The sequence below is a fragment of the Suncus etruscus genome, chromosome 11, assembly GCF_024139225.1.
Source record: "Suncus etruscus isolate mSunEtr1 chromosome 11, mSunEtr1.pri.cur, whole genome shotgun sequence".
NCBI lineage: Eukaryota > Metazoa > Chordata > Mammalia > Eulipotyphla > Soricidae > Suncus > Suncus etruscus.
The window spans coordinates 82,767,339-82,788,306 of record NC_064858.1 but is presented as its reverse complement, the minus strand read 5'-3'; the positions used below and the strand labels follow the sequence as shown (position 1 = coordinate 82,788,306).

Below are 20,968 nucleotides of genomic sequence, written 5' to 3'. Positions count from 1 at the left end.
GAAAGCAATATGGAGATTCCTCCAAAAACTAGAAATCGAGCTCCCATATAATCCAGCTATACCACTCCTAGGAATATACCCTAGGAACACAAAAATAGAATACAAAAACCCCTTCCTTACACCTATATTCATTGCAGCACTATTTACCATAGCAAGACTCTGGAAACAACCAAGATACCCTTCAACAGACAAATGGCTAAAGAAACTGTGGTACATATACACAATGGAATATTATGCAGCTGTCAGGAGAGATGAAGTCATGAAATTTTCCTATACATGGATATATACGGAATCTATTATGCTGAGTGAAATAAATCAGAGAGAGAGAGAAAAAAACAGAATGGTCTCAATCATCTATGGGTTTTAAGAAAAATGAAAGACATTCTTGCAATAATAATTTTCTGACACAGAAGAGAAAAGAGCTGGAAGTTTCAGCTCACCTCAGGAAGCTCACCACAAAGAGTGATGAGTTTAGTTAGAGAAATAACCACATTTTGAACTGTCCTAATAATGAGAATATATGAGGGAAATGGAAAGCCTGTTTAGAGTACATGCGGGGGTCGGGTGGGGAGGAGGGAGATTTGGCCATTGGTGATGGGAATGTTGCACTGGTGATGGGTGGTGTTCTTTACATGACTGAAATCCAAACATAATCATGTATGTAATCAAGTTGTTTAAATAAAATATAAAAAAATAAAAAAATACAAACAAATCATTTGATACCATTGAGAATTGTGTGTTTATGTGTGTGTGTGTGTGTGTGTGTGTGTATGTGTGTTGGAGAGAGTTTTGGTAAAGATGTCATAAAATAGATATTCTTCTTTCAGTATGACAGAATAATATAGACTAGTTAAACATCTGTGAAAAAATGGTAATGGAGACATCTCAAATAGTTAAGTTACTATATGACTTAACAATCAATTCACTGGAATGTAACTGTTAATACAAATTCATGCGAATACAAGCATAGTTAGTAGCATTATTTACAATAGTAAAATAAAAAAAGAATTTATATATCTAATAGATGAGTGGATTAAGATGTTCTGGAGCCTAGGTTGAGTAATATTTATGCTCTATAACGTTATGCATAAATACTATTTCTTTTGGCATGTAAATGGCTTTGATTCTATTGCAGTGTGGTGGCATTTTTTAAGTGTGGCTTTTTGACTAGAAAAAATGTGCTACAGAGGAGCAAAGAAGAGAGCCTGTGAATTTTTCTGGGCACACTAACCTGAGTAAAACATGGCTCTTACGTTAAAAAAACACTAACAGCTACTGCCACAACTGGTCGCCAATCCTGTTTGTCTCTTTCCTAATGTCAGCAGGTATAGCAGCCACAATATCATGTAATGGAATACTGAATTTCCTGCCTCTGGTGTGCAAGAGTCTACTTGGAGGCAGCTGTAGGAGATAGACATGAATGGCTATGGCAGCAGAGGAGTTGCTGGGGTCTTACAGACTGCTGTCACTTGGTGGGATCAGTGCCCCTCTCTTGCCCCATACTATTATACTATATATGATCATATCATTACATTACATCATATCATATTACATTATACTGCACTATCATATATTATTACTATACTATAATATTTATTGCAAACTTCCTACCATGAACCAGTCTATCTAGTTGAGAGATGTTGTTATTTCACTAAAATACACCTTTAATAACAAGTAAAAATATTTATATTATAAATGGTATAATTCTAATTATAAAAGTAAACAAGTTCAATGCTATTGAAAATTTTGATGACAAAACAATGTTCAAAGTCAGATTTCCTCAGTAAGGAATTTATTTTTTTGAATTTGGAAATTAATTTATTTCTCTTTATTCCTAAACGGTTTTTGTTTTTAATTCTTTGTAGTTTGTTTTATAACTGTGGTGGCAATCAAGAGTAACAGTTTCAGTAAACATCTTCAAGATGATAAAGTTATTTTAGAATACAATTTTTATTTTGATTGACTATTGTGTTTCAGTCTGTTATGGTTCATTCTTCCATATAGAAGGAACAATTGTTTGCGCCAAATTATACAGTACAATTTGAAACATTTGGCTTTTATGGACACAATCTTAATTTTTTTTATATTCATTTTAATTGTGAAAATTAAACCAATTTTTTTTTCTCAAAGCAAAATAAGACTCATGGAAAAGACAGCTTGACTTCAGTTTTTTGTTTGTTTTCTATTAATATCTTTATTTAAACATCTTGATTACAAAAATAATTGTAGTTGGGTTTCAGTCATATAAAGAACACCCGTCTTCGCCAGTGCAACATTCCCATCACCAATGTCCCAAATCTTCCTCCTCCCTTTCCCACTCCTGCCTATACTCTACACAGGCTTTCTACTTCACTCATTCATTCACATTGTTATGATAGTTCTCAATGCATCAGAAAAAAAAAAAACATTCATTTCAGTATAAAAAAAAAATCCTAAAATCTCAGAATAGACACAGGCTCACGCAGTTATAAAATCACCCGACTAGCAGTATTTTTAACCGTGGGTGAATGAGTGTAAAGCAGGGTGGCATCTGAAATAATCCAGACAATGCTGAGGGTGAAATACATGTAGTCTGGCAATCTTCTACCTCATTTGGAGAATCAGTTGCCTTTTTATTGAGTAAAGAGACCATTCCCAGCTGGGGAGTAAGGACAAAGTATAGATAATTCGGGCTATCCTGAGCCATTCCCACCTAGGTTTACATGTAAGACAATCTCTGTTTTGAGGTTAAACCAAGTTGCAAACAAGTAGACACAAAGGAACCAGGTATGATCTTTGTATTGTTTTCTATTAGACTGAAACAGTTTACTTTCTCACCAACAGTGTATATCAGTTCTTAAATATTTTCCACTTAAGCCTTTAGCCCAGGATATGCAACATAGAGAATGTTAGGCTATATTTTACCCCAAACAAAGGTCATCTCGTCTTCTTTGTATCTGTTTGTTTACAACTTGGTTTCACCCATTTTTTGATTGTTTGATTTTCCCCCTATTTTTTTTTTCTGTTTCATACAGAACCATATAACTTGAACAATCTTGTTCCGCCTCGTAAATTGAGGGGGAAATAATGGAGGGTACCAAGACCAAACAGTCGCATGAACATTAAGTAGAAACAAAAAATGATCAGACTTAAACACCAAATCCAAAGCCAACGACAACAGAATTGATACCCAATCTACAACAAGCTAAACACAGAGGGGACCACTTATACTAGCAGCCCTAGTGCTAAAGGAGAGGGATATGGGATGCATGCTGGGAAGAGGGGTGGAGGAAGGACAACATTGGTGGTGGGAATGTCCCTGGTTCAATGTCATTATAAAATACTATTATATAAACTATTTGTAACCCACTTTGGCCAATATATAGATAGATAGATAGATAGATAGATAGATAGATAGATAGATAGATAGATAGATAGATAGATAGATAGATAGATAGATATAGATATAGATATATATATAGATATATATCTATCTATATATCTATATATATCTATCTATATCTATATCTATATCTATCTATCTATATATATATATCCTAGAAGTATTTATAAATACTTATAAGTATATATAAAACCCTAGGGTATTTTTTTCCAGGAATGGTACACCCTGAAATGCTCATGATTGCATCTGGTTTGTATTCAGGGATTACTCCAGGAGTGCCTGAGAAACATGGAATGCTGTGCTTTGAAATGGAAACTGTCAAGGTCAAGGGAAGTGCTTTAGCCCCTGTAATCTCTCTTTGAATCTTATGGTTGTACATTGTATTCTTTAATTTAAAATATACCTATAATATGACATGGATTTAGAAAAAATATATAAAAGGACTATATTCATGGGTTAAGACATTTGGCTTACAGACACTAAATTTCTGGTATGGTATGATCCCAAAGTCCCAACAAGACTAACTACCCTAACAAACCTCTAGGAGTAACCCCATCACTGTTTACTGTGACACAAAACAAAAATCATGAAGAAAAGGCATAGAATGCAGTCTTATGCAGTTGCGTTCACTTTTCTTTTACTTACATCATCACTTATCTAAATAATTAGATGGCTTATTCATAAAGTTAAGAAATATTCCAAGCATTCTTCTAGTAGTAAAATTTTAAGTAACTTTTAATAAATATTTTTGTTATAACCCTGCTATAACAAATCAAATCAATGTAACAACCTTGTGTCTCCAAGGACACAGTCCCCACTGAAGTTCATGTGTTTTTGCTAAACTCATTACTAAAATAATGAAATAATAACATGATTGTGGATCACCAAGGACCATTTGTTTATTTCACCAGAATATTTTCTAGTGAATTAAAAGGAGAATGTACATTATATATTAAAAAAGCAATTATCTCTATTTTGATGAACTTAAACATCACCTCTTCCACCAGTGAAAAAAGTTTCTAGCTTTAGCATTCTTTAGTCATTATGCCAATTTATGCCAATTTATTTTATTTTTAATGATAAAGAAAGTAAGAAAATAACTGGAGATTTATAGTTGTTCTAATAATATAATAAACAAGACTATTCAGTTTGGGCATAAAAAACAATATGTATTTATATTCAACAGTCCTATATGTGCTGTTGAATATAAAGACAAAAATCTCTTTGTAAAATATCAATTTCAAATATAGCAAACTTTAAGGTGTTATGTTTAAACAAAGAAGAGACACTTTGATTTATCAATAGAAGAGTAAGTATAATCAAGCATATTAGAAATCTCCTTATATAATCAACAGAATTTTATTCTGGGCAAGAAAAATAACTTGTAGTGTTGCTGTATATTTCTAATTAATTGAATATGTGTTTATGAAAATATTTATAGAAAGTAATTTTATACTAGAAGCATAAGCAAATTTATATATATATAAATAAAAGTAAAATAGATAATGAACCTCAAATTATAAATGTAATTTTTTCATAAGCAGAGTGATAAATTGTCCTATAACTTTCCTTAATTAAAAGCCTCATGATTCCAGTAATCATCTTTCAAATTCCTATGTTACCTTTGAACATTTTTGAAAGACAATAAATAAAACTATTAAAATATAGTAAAATATTGACAAATGTTAATATATTAATGCTCAGATTTTTTTGGTAAAACCATTTTTTTAAAAATTGAATGATTTAAATAATTGACTCCATCTTCAGAGAAGTAACTGGAAATAATGGAAGTAAGTGAACTTTAATCGTATATTCTATGGCAACATATAACAGAATTTTATAGAATAAACAGTATTAAAATAAATCTTATAAAACAAAACAGGTACAAAAGAAGATATTTCCATTCATTTTCAGAGAAAAACCTAATATTGAAATACTGATTGTATATGAAAATCATGAAGTCCTACAGGTGAGAATTTAGAGAAGATTTTAAAAATCATTAAATGAAAGATGAGGGGGGAAGAGAAGTTCTACATATTTTTCTTAATAGTAAAGGTAATGTACATATTCAATAAAGATAATGCACATAATTACAAATAATAGTGTACACAAAACATAACCTCAAAGCAAAACAACAAACAACAAGAATCTACTTTTGGATGAAAAATCTCATAGTTTTTTTCCTGAACTCAATCTTTATATTATGTATTAGTTTTGTTTGGCTTTAAATTTTTCAATTTAAAGAACTGATTTACAAAGTTGTTGATAATTAACTTGTGTCTTTAAGACCTAGATATGGGTAAAAATTAGTACATTAAGTTGAAGTTTTCTGGCTTATTTCAGAATATGAAAGAATAATTGAGAGTCAATGACACTACTATAATCTATAAAACTACATCTTCTCAGTTATCCACCTAACCATATAGAAAAATTGTAAGCAGAAGGCATAAATATGGGTGTGTTCATTTGTGTGTATAAAGTGTAACCAAGAAAAATAGAAAACTTGACATTTAAATTTTAAACAATTTAAAATATATGACTTATACCAAACTTTCTATGAATGTTGATTACAGATTTGAGAGAAGTTGGAAGTCAGGAATGAGAAATGTTACTATAACAACATTCATTCTTCTGGGATTGACAGATGACCCTCAGTTACAAGTTCCAATTTTTATATTTCTATTTCTCACCTACCTGCTGAGCATAACTGGGAACTTGACCATCATCATACTCACCTTTGTGGATCCCCACCTTAAAACACCTATGTATTTTTTCTTAAAAAATTTCTCATTTTTGGAGATCTCATTCACATCTGCTTGTATACCCAGATACTTGTACAGCATAGCAACAGGTGACAAGCTCATTACTTATGAAGCTTGTGCCATCCAAGTGTTTTTTACTGACCTCTGTGCAGTGACAGAATTTTATCTATTAGCTGCCATGTCCTATGATCGCTATGTGGCCATCTGCAAACCCCTGCATTATGTGACTATTATGAACAACAGAGTCTGCAACATTCTCATAATCGGTTGTTGGATGGCTGGTTTATGCATACTAACCCCACCTCTTAGCCTGGGTTTAAATCTAGAATTTTGTGACTCCAATAAGATTGATCATTTTGGCTGTGATGCATTTCCCCTAGTAAAAATTTCATGCTCAGACACGTGGTTCATGGAACAGACAGTTATAATTTGCGCTGTAATTACCCTGAATTTGACTTTAACTTGTGTAGTTCTGTCTTATTCTTATATCATCAAGACAATATTTAGATTTCCGTCTGTTCAGCAAAGAAAAAAAGCCTTTTCGACTTGTTCTTCTCACATGATTGTTGTTTCCATAACTTATGGCACCTGCATTTTCATCTATATGAATCCTACAGCAAAGGAAGAAGTGACCATTAATAAGGTTGTTTCCTTGCTCATTTCTTCTGTTTCACCTACATTAAACCCTTTTATTTATACCTTGAGAAACAATCAAGTTAAAGAAGCTTTTAAGAACTCAATCAAAAGAATTGCCTCACTCTCAGCTAAGTAAATCCATATTGTCAAATGTGCAAAAAGAAAGGGTAAATGGCCAATGTCATTATATTTTTAAAGTTTATAATCTCTTACTTTAAGCCTCAATTCTTTTATAAGGAAGAATTATCTAGTGATGTAATCCTATTTGTTCATTTCTGCTTATGTTTTCTTTGTTGGTTGGTTCAATCCCTTGTATGCCTCCTCTAGAATAGATCTTGGAGAGTTCTGCTCATGATTATAGATACTGATATCTATCATTCACAGCTATATGATCTTTATTGATGTGTATATATAAATTTAGGCCACACCCTAAAGTAGTTCTCAGGTATTACTCCTGACTCTGTGCTCAGGGATCACTTCTGATGGTGATTTTGGAAACATGTGGTACTGAAGCTTGAAACCATGTTGGCACCTTGCCTATAAAACCTGTCATAACTCTCTGTTCCCTTCTTGGTATATTTTAAATGGTTTTATATCCAGAAACTTGATCTATTTTTATTGACCTTTATGTATGTATTAAAAGAATCTCATTTGATATTTTATAAACCTATTAAGTTTTCCCAGTAAAAAAGACTTTCCTTGCTTTCATAACATACCAAGACCATTTGTTGAAATTAACTGTCCATATTTTGAGGGTTTTTTTTTGGATTTCAATTCAGTTACTTTAATCTGAGAGTCTTGGCTTTAGTATCTTGCAGAATTGATTATTATAGTTTTGATGTATAGTTTAACATCAGGCAATAAATTTCCCCCATCATTTTTTATCCTTAGAATTATTTGAAATGTTTTGAGAACTTAGTTGCATAACTGATAAAAATTTTTAGACATATTTGTTATATCATAAAAATGCTATGGAAATTTTTGTGATCACATTTTATCTATATAATACTTTAAGATAGTCATTTTAATGTCTATCATTTTATATGTCATATGTCATAAAGAAGAAATATATATATGTTTCTTTGTGTTTTATTATTTTCTAATTATTTTATAATAGGTCTTCTCTTTTTATGATTCTTATATACTTGAGCTTTTGATATAGTAATGAGAAAATTTTCTTTTCTTTATCTTCTACATTATTATTTGCAAAAAGGAATGAATTGCATATCACATGAGGATTTTTAGAATACTTTTGTATAAATTCTTCAAAGTATTTTATGTATTGTATTCTGTCATATACAAAGAGTGAGTACTTTGTATATCTAGGATATCAACCCTTTATTTAATGTGCTCAGTGCAAAGAATTCCCCAGTCAGTTAGCTGTCTCTGAATTTTAGTCAGAGTTTTTTTTTTTTGTACCATATAGAATTTTTTTGCTTGAATGAGTCCCATTTGTTCAGTTTCAGCTCTGTAGCCTTTGCAATAAGCTTTATATCAGGGGTGGCGAACAGGATTTTTACCCTCACTCAAAATGGCAAAATTTAATATGTATTTAATATATTATTGTTAAAATTATTTGCTTTTGTGTGAGTGTTTGTCTGTTTTGGCAGGTCACTGCGTGGTGTGGCTCTCTGACTCTCACAGTTTAAAATTTTGGCTCTTTGTGTCGAACTTGTTTGCCACCCCTGCTTTATGTAGTTTAATACTCCTTGGAGTTCTTGGTCTTGGAACATTCCACCTATGTTTTTCTTAATATGTATTATAGATTCGTCTTGATTCCAAGGTCTTGGATCAATTTTGAGTTGATTTTTATATGAAGTGTGAGATATGAATCCTGCTCAAATTTCTTACATGTGTTTATTCAATTGTCTTAATACCATTTGTTTGACAGACTACCTTTATTCCATTTCATGTTCTCATTACTTTCTCAAAGATCCATTGATCATATATTTGACATTTTGTTAATGGATGGATATTTTAATCTGATACATTGGTCTGAAAGTTTTTTGTTCCAATACCATATTCTTTAATCACTATGTCTTTCTAGCCAACTTTAAGGTAGGTAATAAGATTCCTCTCAGTTTCTTGTTTTCCACTATGGTTTAAGCTATATTTAGTCCTTTATGCTTTCACTTGAATTGTTTAAATGATTGTTCTAAGTTCTTGAATAATGTTGTCTGAATTTGTAAAGATTACATATTATATGATAGTTTAAGTGAGATATTCATTTTGATAATATAAATCTTTCCAATCCATAAGAATGGAATGTTTTCCTATTTTGTAGGTCTTCTTAAATTTATTTTATATGTATTTTGAAGTTTTCATGATATATGTCTTGTATTTCTTTTGTTAAGTTGACTCACAGGTATTTAATAGTTTTGACACTATTTTTGTTTGTTTTTAGGCCTCACCTGGCTGTGCTTAGGGGTGACTACTGGCTCTGTGCTCAGAAATCCTTCCTGGTAGGCACAGGGGGTGGGGATGGGAGACCACATGGGATGCCGGGATTAGAGCCAATGTAGGTCCCGGGTCAGCCACTTGCAAGGCAAATGCCCTACTGCTGTGCTATCTCTCCATTCCCTTGACACTATTTTAAATGGAGTTGATTCTTTGATCTCATTCTTCTCTAATTCGTTATTTGTATAGAAGAATGCAACCAATTTTGGTGCATTATTATTATAGTTGGCCACTCTCCTGTGTTGGTTTATTGTTTCTAAAAAGAATATTGTGGGCTACTTATGATCTAAATTTATATCATTGTGCTATATGCAAGCAAACATAATTTGACTTCCTTTTTTCCCTTTAGATCACTTTGATTTCTTTCCTTTTCCTAATTATTATTTTCTCAGCATCTAAATATATGATCGTATGTTTTAATTTTATCTTTTATGGATATTGTGTATTCGATTGATTTATTTGCATATATTAAGCCATCATCCTACGTGGGCATGGTGTATAAGCTCTTAATGATATGTTAGATTCTTGGGGGCCGAAGAGATAGCACAGCAGTAGGGCGTTTGCCTTGCATACAACCAATTCAGGACAGACGGTGGTTTGAATCCCAGCATCCCATATGTGACCCAAAAACCAAAAACCAAAATAAAGTAAAATAAAATAAAATAATAAAATAAAATAAAAAAGAGAGATGTTGGATTCTACTTGCTCATATTTTGTGGAGCATCTTTGCATCCATATTCATCAATAATATTAGCCTATAATTACCTTTTGTTATGGTGTCTTTATCTGCTTTTGATATCAGGGTGATGTTAACTTATAAAACTTTCTGTTTCTTCAATTTTCTAGAAGAGCTGATGAGGATATGAATTTGAAAGAAGGGAGGATCCCCATTTTCTCAGAACTTTGGTAGAGACTAATGACAAATTACAGTAAATCTTTTGACTGTTTTATAAATCCACTTGTAAATTTATCTGGGTCTGGAGATTCATTTTTGTTTGTTTGTTTGTTTGTTTTTCATGTGTTGGGGCCACACCTGGTGGCACTCAGGGGTGACTCCTGGCTATACACTCAGAAATCGCCCCTTTTGGTTTTTGGTTTTTTATTTTGGGGCCACACCCGGTGGTGCATGGGGTTTACTCCTGGCTCTGTGCTCAGAAATAACTCCTGGCTCGGGGGATCATATGAAACTCCAGACATCGAACCCAGGTCAGTTCCTGAGTCTGCCACGTGTAAAGCAAATGCCTTAACGCTGTGCTATTACTTTGGCCCCTGGTTTGGAGATTCTTGAAGAGATTTTTAATTAATATTAGAATTCAGTTGCTTGTGACTGGCCTAGTGAGATTATATGCTTTCTTCTCCTTTAATTTTGGTAGATACAACTTTGTGGATATCTGCACATCTTGTCAAGATTCTAGGCTAATAACAAATTATAGTTGTTCACAGTACACTCTTATGATGCCTTGGAATTCTAGAGGTTCTGTTATGATTTCTCCCCTTCATTTCTGTTCTAATTTATTTAATCATTTTCTCTTCTATCTGCTTATTCTCTCAAAAAACAAGATTCTCCTTTCTTTGATTATTTTTATTGTTTCTTGATTTTTTTTTACTGTTGTCTTCTCCTCTGGTTTTAATAATATTTCTTTTTGTATTTAGATCCCTTTACTTTGATATTTTAGAAGTTTCAGGTGTGATTAAGCTGTTATTTTTTCATTTCCTATGAATTCTTCTATCACTCTGAGTTCTCACCTATTTACTGCTTTTGCTGTGTCTCATATTTTGGTAGCTTTCTCATCATTATCATTTGTCTCAAAGAATATTTTTATTTTTTCCTTGATTTCCTCTTTAACCCAGCTAATAAAAGCAGTATGCTGTTCAGTTTTCAGATAATCAGCTTTCCCATAAATTTTTTTTAAGCAAAATTTTTAACTTTTGTCATTGTGGTATGATAGAATGCTTGGGAAAATTATGGTTGTGGATTTATATAACTTAGACACTTGATCTAAAATGTGCTCTATCCTAGTGAGACTACTAGACAGTCTTTTCTTTTGATTTGAGTGTGGCTGTCCCAGATATCTCCCCTCCACCCTGTGGTTAGTACAAGTGTTTTTTATCCTTTGATTCTGAGGCCTTCTACTTCTGAGATTTTAGAATTTTTTTCTTCTATACAAAAAGTGGATGGGTTTTGTTTCCTGATTCATGTTTCCATCCTGTCCCTTTTGAAGGCAGAGTTTAATTTATTTATATTCAAGGACATTGTTTACATAAATGGTTAATGCACCTTTTTCTATTAGGATGGTTGTTTCTATGAATTGTTATTTGTTTTAATAGTTTATTTAGCGTCAGTTTCATTATCATGATTGTCACCAGTGTTTTGTTTTTGTTTTTCTGACAATGTTTTATCCCTCCCTCACATCTAAATAGATGTTTGCAATATAGGGGGCTCTTTCATTCAGTACTTTGAATATGTCATTCCATTCTTCTCTTTTATGGAAAATTTCATGTGAATAATCTGTTATTCTTATGATCTTTCCTCCGTTTATAATTAATGATTTTCTTATCTCAGTATTTTAGGAGTTAATCTCTCTTTTTCTATTTTGATTACAGTTTGTCCTGATTACAGTATGTTCTGTTTGAGCCCATATTTTATTTGTGTGTGACACTTTTGGCCTCTACTGAAATTGTGTAGCTGTTTTCCTACTAGGATTCACTCATCCTCTGAAATATTTCTTCTCTAAGTTGTTTATATTTTTCAACTATTTTCTAAAATCACTGGTTTTGCTTTTATAATTTATTGTGCTTCCAGTGCATTTTATGTTAATTTTAGGTCCTCATCTATAGGCTCAAGCATTTTGATAGCCTTGGAGATTTGCTTAGGTTAATATCTTTATCTACATCTGCAGTTCAACTCTTTGTTTCCCCATTGTTGTTGGAGTTATGTGGAGAGAGTTTTGGATTCCCAATTATTTGAAAAGTGGATTGTTTCTACCAAATGGTGACTAACAATTAAATCCGATTTTCAGGCAATTTTTATTTCTATACATTTTTTTTAATATACTGAGAATTTTTATCAACTGGTTACTCTGTTGGTTTAACTTAGTTTTAAGGTTGTATGCTGCCTGAGAAGTAAGAGTACCAAGTTCCACCTACCTGCAAATAGAGGATGTATATTAAAAATTGAGGTCTGTGGTTTGGGTTTAAAGGGTAAACAGATGGTAAATCTGTCTACTTCTGTGATAGGGTAGGATAGGTCGCACTAATAAAGAGGATGGAGTTTCATATTGCTGTATGTGACTGGAATTTACAGTTTCATCTCCAGTAACCTAGGAGATTATATTTAATCCTGGAAAATAAATTGGGCCTTGGGGGCTGAAGAGATATCACAGCAGGTAGGACATTTCCCTTGCATGCGGTAGACCCAGGAGTAACCTGGGTTCAATTCTCAGCATTTCATATGGTTCCTCTAGCCTGCAAGGAGTGATTTCTGAGTGCAAAGCCAAGAGTAGCCCCGAGAGCCTACTGTGTGGCCCAAAAACCAAAATCACAAACAAAGAATTTGGGCCAGCTGTAGGCCAGGCAAACCCCTTACATAATGTATTATCTTTCTGACTCCATTTTCTTTTGACAAATATTAGAAAATATTTTGAAGAAACAAGAATTAGACTGATCAATTTTCTAGGAATAGTGATTGGTCTATGTTCAAAGAATATTCCCAGCAATGCTCATCATTCAAGGAAAATGCCTCAACCCATATATCATTTCTCTTTCCTGAGGTAATACTAGTGAGGGATAAGGAAAAATTTCTATATCCTGAAGGAATTTCTCATGATCCTAAATGTGAAAAAATTTTTATGTGGATTAAAGAGGAATATCAATCTAAGTAGTTTTAAAATAAAGATTTGAAAGATTGTTGTAGTCAAGTTTACTAAATAGTAAGCTTAAACAAAATAGTCTTCATTTTGTTTTGTAGAGTTGTATTGAAGTGACTATGATATAAGGCAACCAATATAAATATGATCATATAAATATAATTATATAAATATTCAATCATGAAGATATATTTCTGGTACAAATGTTAAATTGTCAAATAATTTTATATATTGGTTCTAATATAATAACATTACAAGACTGCTTTGAATGAGAGTTCTAAGTGGAGAAACTTTTAAGAGAAAGAACATAGGTGTTTTAATAAAAGAACAAATCAGAATTAGATTGACAATTGTCATGCTTTTGATAATGCTCATCACTTAAGTAATAAATAAGAAAACAAAAACTAGAAGTCACAACTGTAGGTTCTCTGTTCACTCACAAGATGAATATTATTGCAGTGTGATTTTTTTTATTTCTATTATGATTTATATAAATCATCTCTAGAAAGTGTTAATCTTCATAAAATTAGAGTAAATTTCAATAAAAATAGAAACAGACATGCAAAAACAAAGACCAATGGAATTACAAATCTGTTTTCTGTAATTATTGAAAATGAAGTTGAGATGATATAGTTGAGATTTATCATAAAATATTCAACAAATGGGTATTGAAGAAACCTTAATGATAAAGGCTATGTACACTGGATGACATAACATATTTGCTGGCGTATAAGACGACTTTTTTTAAATAGATATTTTATTTAAACACCTTGATTACATACATGATTGTGTTGTTTGGGTTTCAGTCATGTAAAGAACACCACCCATCACCAGTGCAACATTCCCAACACCAATGTCCCAAGTCTCCCTGCTCCCCACGAAACCCTGCCTCTACTCTAGACAGGCTTTCTAGGGGAACAAATTTGGCAACTGTGGTTTTTGAGATTATCATTCTCTTAAAGTGCCAGTGTTTTAAAATAGCATTCTTGTAATTTTACACGCTTTTGTGATAAGTGCTGTTTTGTTATATAATTTTGACTTGGATTCTTTCCATTGCATTTGTTTATGTAATTTCAGGAGGAATATTGAACATCTGAGTCCTGGATGATACTAATAAACTAATAATTGCAGAGGTTTTTTAAAAAAAGATTCTTTACATTATTATTTTATCTGAAGAAATGTATAGATTTGATAAAGTTTCTATCAAAATCCTTACAGCATTTTAAGAACAATATAATATCAGTAAAAAATATCAAATATATTTTTCTCTAAAAGATAAATAAACCATAAAAAGGAGAACAAAATATATATTGGAGTATTATATTATTATTATTATTATATTACATAAAATATTGGAGTATTATAGCTACACACATGCGAATAAATAAATATGATAAACACATTTAACATGAATAAAATTGTATAAACAACAGGCACACTTTATTTCACAGTATAAGCATGAAATTTAGCATAATCAAAAATTAAATTGATTTAAATAAAACTGTATTGGTACTACAAACAATGACCTGGATTGAACAAACTAGTTTGCCTGGAGCCTAGAATTGGTCTTATGTCAGGAAACTTTAGGGGTAGGGTCTCCTTGTATTTAGGCCAAGGTTTTTCCTTTTCATGTTCCCCATATGGTGGGCCTATGCAAACTATAATTGCCACTCTAACACTGTTTTTTACTGTGCTCCTTTGTCTCTAAATCTTTTTTAAAAACCCACTTAAAAATTAAATTGATTTAGACCTAAAAATTTTTATGTTTCATTTATTTTAATACTTTTGAAAATCATTATGGAAATTAAAATTAATAATAGATCTTCCATGTGACCCAACAATCCCAATACTTAGTGTCTACGCACAAGATGCAAAACATTTCATTTAAATAGACATGCACATCTATTTTTATCATAGAACTTAGTACCATAATAAAGTTATGGAAACAACCCAGTGTCCAATGACAGAAAATGGATAGTGAAGCTGAAGTACATATATGTGTGTATATACACATAATGCAATATGTGTATGTTTACTCATCCACAAAGGAATAAATAAATTATGTAATTTTCTACAACTTTGATTTAATTATAGGATCTTACAAAATCAGAAGGACTGGGTCAAAAACCAGATGTTCTATGTGGTATACAATAAACATGTATAAGAAATATTAGCTAATAAAGGTTAGAATAGCATTAGCTTTAGATCACAAAAACAAAATGACAAAGAAAGAAATGATTAGGAGAGCAATGAAAGTCTGGAAATAATATAGGGGCAATAATCAGATGCCTTGTATCCCTCTACTATGTAGAGACAAAATATCAGAATACATCTGAAGAGAAAAACTCTACCATAAGCAAAGAGCTCAAACTTCAACATTAAAAGTGTAAATGTCAAGGTGTTAGCTTGAGTAATGGGAAGGAATTTGAAGTAAATAGTGGAAGGATTGGACATAGGGAGGTAAGCTTGGAAGGGGGAATATTGTATACCTAAAAAATCATTATACACATTTATGAAAATTAGTAACTAAGTACAACTTTGAAAATAAATATTTTTCCTTTTAAAAATTGTACTGTTAAAAAGTAAAACATCAAATATCATTAAAATATATACCTGTAATAATGTATATTTTGTAAAATATATATCTGACAAAGCCAGATGGTTTAAATATACTGTTACTCTTTCTAACTAAATATGCAATGCATGCTAATGATGCAAAATAGCATATCTGTATGTTACAAGGTATGTATGTATAAACACATTTTATCACAATTTACTAAGAGAAGATAAGCAACATAAATATGTTAAAATATTTGAATGTATACTTTAAAAGTAATATGTGTAATAAAAATGTTGACATACAACAGTTTCTTAGTCATAAAGAAAATAAAATTAACATGAACATCTATTCTAAACATTTATTAGATTCATAAATATTAAATGTACCAGCAACAAGAAATATAATATAAATTAAACATTTGGAATCTTGTATATTTATAGAGAACTATAAATCACAAGTGTAAAATATATTTTGTAATTTCTTATATAATTATAAATGTTTTTGTATATATGTTCATATATATGTGTGAACAGATATATATATATATATATATATATATATATATATATATATACACACACACACTACATCTTCCTGGTATACTTACCAGGACAACAAGGCTGATTCTATTTCCTAGCTACTATACTAAGTGCTGTAATGAATAATGGTATGTATGTCTTTTTGAATATTTTTGTGTCCTCAAGATAGATATCAAGAAATAGAACTGACTGGTAATAAAATATTTTTGTTTGTTTTTTGGACCATACTTGACGGTGTTCAGGGATTACTCCTGGCTCTGTACTAAGAAATTGCTACTGGTAGGCTCTGGGGACCATATGGAATGCCGGAGAAAGAACATGCTATATGCAGGCAACCTCCCTACTGCTGTTTTATTGTTATGCTCCAGGTAATAAAAGTCTTGATGAGGGAATGCCTTGTTTGATAGAGGGATACCTAGATCATCACCTTTGCCCAAAGAGTACAGAGAGAAGGGAAGAGAGAAAATTAATTAAGGGGAAAGAAGAGATACAGAAAAGAAGCAAGATTCAAAGTGATCCTAGGTCATAAGTGGTATAAAGGAGTGTTATAACTAGATATTCAAACTACAGAGTCAACAACACTGAAAACTAAAAAGCCAAGCTTCAACAACCAACATTAAAAATGTGTCTGTCAAGGTGGCAGGCTGGTAACTGAGGGAGAGATGAGAAGAAAATTCTGGTGGTGAGATTTGTGCTGAAACATGGTATGTCTGAACACAAAATATGAGTAACTTTGTAAATCAAGATGATATAATAAAAACTAAACTAAACTATCTTTTATACATGACAGACTAAATACATCACTAGTAATTTAATTAAGAGAGATAAAAACACTTTTTCCATAGAAAGACTAGTAATATCAAATTTATGTAAATCCAAAGTGAAAAATAATCAAAAGTGATTAAACAAATTAATTTTATTACTTATCATTACATTATTAATTAATGTTTTATTACATTTCTATTATGAGTTAAATGTTGAAATAAGAAAAAATAATGTAGTCAATGGGCCAATAGTATAGCGGTAGCGAGTTTGACTTGTACACAGTTAATCTATGATGGACCTTAGTACATTGCCAGGAGTAACCCTTAAGCATCACAGAGTGTGTCCCAAAAAGCAATAAAAATATAATTAATGTAAATAATATTAATATGTAAATCTCTAAGTATTATTTTAAGGCAAAATATATATGTACCTCAAATAGAATACTGCAAGATTTTATTTACATAGAAATATTGAAAAGAAACACCATGTCAGTTATTTAATATGGCTCACCTATTATTGATTAGAAAAGGAAATAAAGATCTGTGCAAAAACCAAGATCACTAATTACAGAAGATGGACTTTGACACTCATTACTGGTTAGAACTTTTCCTGGGACCAAGAAATATCCCAGCATAAGCTTCAGCCTAGGATTCATACAAAAACAAGATCTCTATTCCCAGAATTCTGACTTTGACAACAGTGACTGACCAGAACTTGTGGTGCCACAAGAGAAGACTCTATACTAGGCTTCGACCTAGAATCTGTGCAAAAATTAAAATCATTAATTACAGAAGACTTATTATAACAAACGTGACAGACCAAAACTTTTGGAACCATAATGAAAGACTCTATCCTAGACTTTGTCCTCTGACCCTTTGAAATACCAACATCTCTAGCTATAGAGGAATGATTTTTTTCATTCACAACTGAACAGAAAGTTTCCTGGCAACATAAAAAGACCTTTGAGTTAGAGAATGAGCATATATGAACTCTGAAGTTGCTTCCATGACAGTATGCTTCAAGGGTGGAGAAACTCTGTCCTAGGTCAAGGGAATTCCCCCTAATTTCCCCAATACTTATTGTGCCTAGGCACAAACAAACGAACAAAAAATCACAATGCCTTGTCACACCAGCCCTTCATATATATTTTCCTTTTCTTTCTTGTGGTTGTTGTTTTGGTGATGATTTTTTGTTGTTGCTGCTGTGTCTTTTTGTCATTGCTTGTTTTGTTTTGTTTGTTTTGGTTTTGGTTTTCTTTTTTTCTTTCTTCTTATGAATTGATATTTATAGCCTCTAGACAGATTCCTCCAGCCTATTTTTTCTTCTTTCTTATTTTTCTTTCTCCAACAGAACCACAGAACTTGATACATCTTGGGGCCAGAGAGGTGGCATTAGAGGTAAGGCATCTGCCTTGCAAGCGCTAGCCTAGGACAGACTGTGGTTCAATCCCCGGGCATCCCATATGGTACCCCTTCAATCCAGGAGCAATTTCTGAGTGAATAGCTAGGAGGAATCCCTGAGCATCAACGGGTATGGCCAAAACAAAACAAACAAACAAACACAAAACAAAACAAAGAACATGAATCATCTTGTTCTCCCTCATAACTTGAGGATGGAAAAAGAAGGATGGTACCAAGAGCAAACAATCATATGAACACTGAGTGGAAATAAAAAAATGATCAGATTTAAGCGCCAAACCCAGTCATTGACACCAGAATTGATACCTAATCTACAAAAAGCTATACACAAAGCTTAGTGCTCTTACACTAGCAGATCATGGGGCAGAGTGGGGAGGTATGGATGCATGTTGAGAACAGGGTTGAAGGGAGGGAGGACAACACTGGTGGTGGGAATGGCCTTAATTCATTGTCACTATGTACCTTAAATATTACTGTAAAATACTTGTAATTCACTTTGATCACAATATAAATTATTAAAAAAGAAGACCTCCGTATGTGCCAGGGGCCTCTTGGCCCGGCCTAGGGTAGGGGGGCCCAGAACTGGGTCACCCGACCCCCCTCTCCCCCTTTCCTCCAGATCTCCAGGTGGGTTCTTGGGAGGACCTGATGGGGCACCCTGGGTTTTCCCCACTCCCAGGCCGGCTCCGAACATTGGCCTAGGGTGGGGCTTGAAATCCTGTCCTTCGGGCCTGGGAGGGCCTTTCTCCCTTCCTGGAGCAGGATTTTCAGCTGGCGCGGGCTGGCTCCTGGCAGACCTTCGTACGTGCCAGGGGCCTCTTGGCCCAGCCTAGGGTAGGGGGGCCCTGACCTGGGTCACCCGACCCCCCTCTCCCCCTTTCTTCCAGATCAACAGGTGGGTTCTTGGGAGGACCTGATGGGGCACCCTGGGTTTTCCCCACTCCCAGGCCGGCTCCAGAGATTGGCTTAGGGGGTGGGGTTTGATCTGGAGGGTGGCAGATAGCTACTCAGTTATACTCAGTCTGTCACTGGCAATTTCATACCAGTCTACATGTTGCAAACCACGCGGGGGCTAGTGCCCCCACGTGAACATGTACTCCTCCCACCATCAGTACCCCAGATTTACCCTTCTTAACTTCAGTAACACACAGTTCTAATCTCAGACCAAAGACATACAGTAGATCTAACAATCCCAGAACTATTTAGAAGGACATAAATTGAACACATATTGAACACATATATCTTTTGAATATTTTATGTGTATCTTCTTTAACAGCTGTAACTCTCTATATATTTTTCTACCATGATGTTTCTATCCACTTTTCATCTTGTCTCTTCTTTGTAAGCTGTTCAGTAAGGATTGTTGGTGGAACTGTCCCTCAGTTTAATGCCTATGATTGAACTATGTCATGGAAATTGCTGGTCTTGTTCCTATTGCCTCCAGATGCACCAATAACGCTTCATGGCATTGATCCTTGTTTGCATAGACACATTAAAATGGGAAAACACTATACATACAGATAAGTTCTTATCTAATAAATCTCAGTACAATGTACCTTACACCCTGAACATTGATATAATGACCTGGCACAGGCCTCAGAAGAATGGGCATCCTCCATTCATGCCGGAACCAGGCAAGCTATCTACGAAACATCCAAGGTCTTTTACAGCAACAGCTGGAAGCAGTCCTCTACCAGGAAAGACACTACCAAGGGTCTGACATCGACCTCCTAAAAAGACTTCCGTTTACACTGAGAAGACTTGACAACAACATGGTTCTCTCTAGTGCCCCTTAAGTGTGAGGTGAAACGAGAGGATGCTCTGCACCATCCTGACTGCAATATGGGATATGCAGACTCCAGGATCTTTAATACAGAAGCATGATACCAACAACAGAGACTATGTGAGGAATGGAGGTGTATTGCCACTACAGATGATGACTTGAATTGGACAAACTAGTTTGCCTGGAGCCTAGAGTCAGTCCTGTGCCAGGAAACTTCAGGGGTAGGGTCTCCTTGTATTTAGACCATAATTTTTCTTTCCATGTCCCTTATATTTTGGTGGGCCTATGCAAACAAATGCCACTCTAACACCATTTTTTACTATGCTCCCTTGACTCCAATCGTTAAGAAAAACAACCCACTAGAACGTTTGAGGTTAACTTAAACTAGTAAGCATGTGCATGGAACTAGATAAATGTACTTTGCCCTCAATGTTTAAGGAGTTACATAAGTCTAATGTCTTTAGATTATATTGTGAGCTGCTAAGAAATAGTATGCTTGTATCTCTGGGGAACATTTTCTGAGTATTCAAGCCTATTCCACTGATCTGAGGACCTATCCTTATTCCAATACCATGCTGTTTTGATAATTGTTGCTTTGTAGTACAGTTTAAAGTTGGGAAAAGTAATTCCTCCCATATTCTTTTTCCCAATGATTGCTTTAGCTATTCGAGGGTGTTTATTGTTCCAAATGAATTTCAAAAGTGTCTGATCCACTTCTTTGAAGAATGTCATGGGTATATTTAGAGGGATGGCATTAAATCTGTATAATGCCTTGGGGAGTATTGACATTTTGATGATGT

General features: G+C 33.3%; 1 protein-coding gene across 1 annotated transcript; it reads left to right on the top strand.

Moving 5' to 3' along the window:
• The first annotated feature begins 5,977 nt into the window (after positions 1-5,977).
• Positions 5,978-6,916, top strand: LOC126023049 (olfactory receptor 6C2-like). Its single transcript, XM_049784102.1, has one exon. It carries the CDS (start codon positions 5,981-5,983, stop codon positions 6,914-6,916), a length of 936 nt encoding a protein of 311 aa, XP_049640059.1. The 5' UTR covers positions 5,978-5,980.
• The last annotated feature ends 14,052 nt before the right edge of the window (positions 6,917-20,968 follow it).

Coding starts and splice junctions, on each gene's coding strand:
- LOC126023049 (XM_049784102.1), top strand. CDS start 5,981: ATGAGAAATGTTACTATAACAACATTCATTCTTCTGGGATTGACAGAT.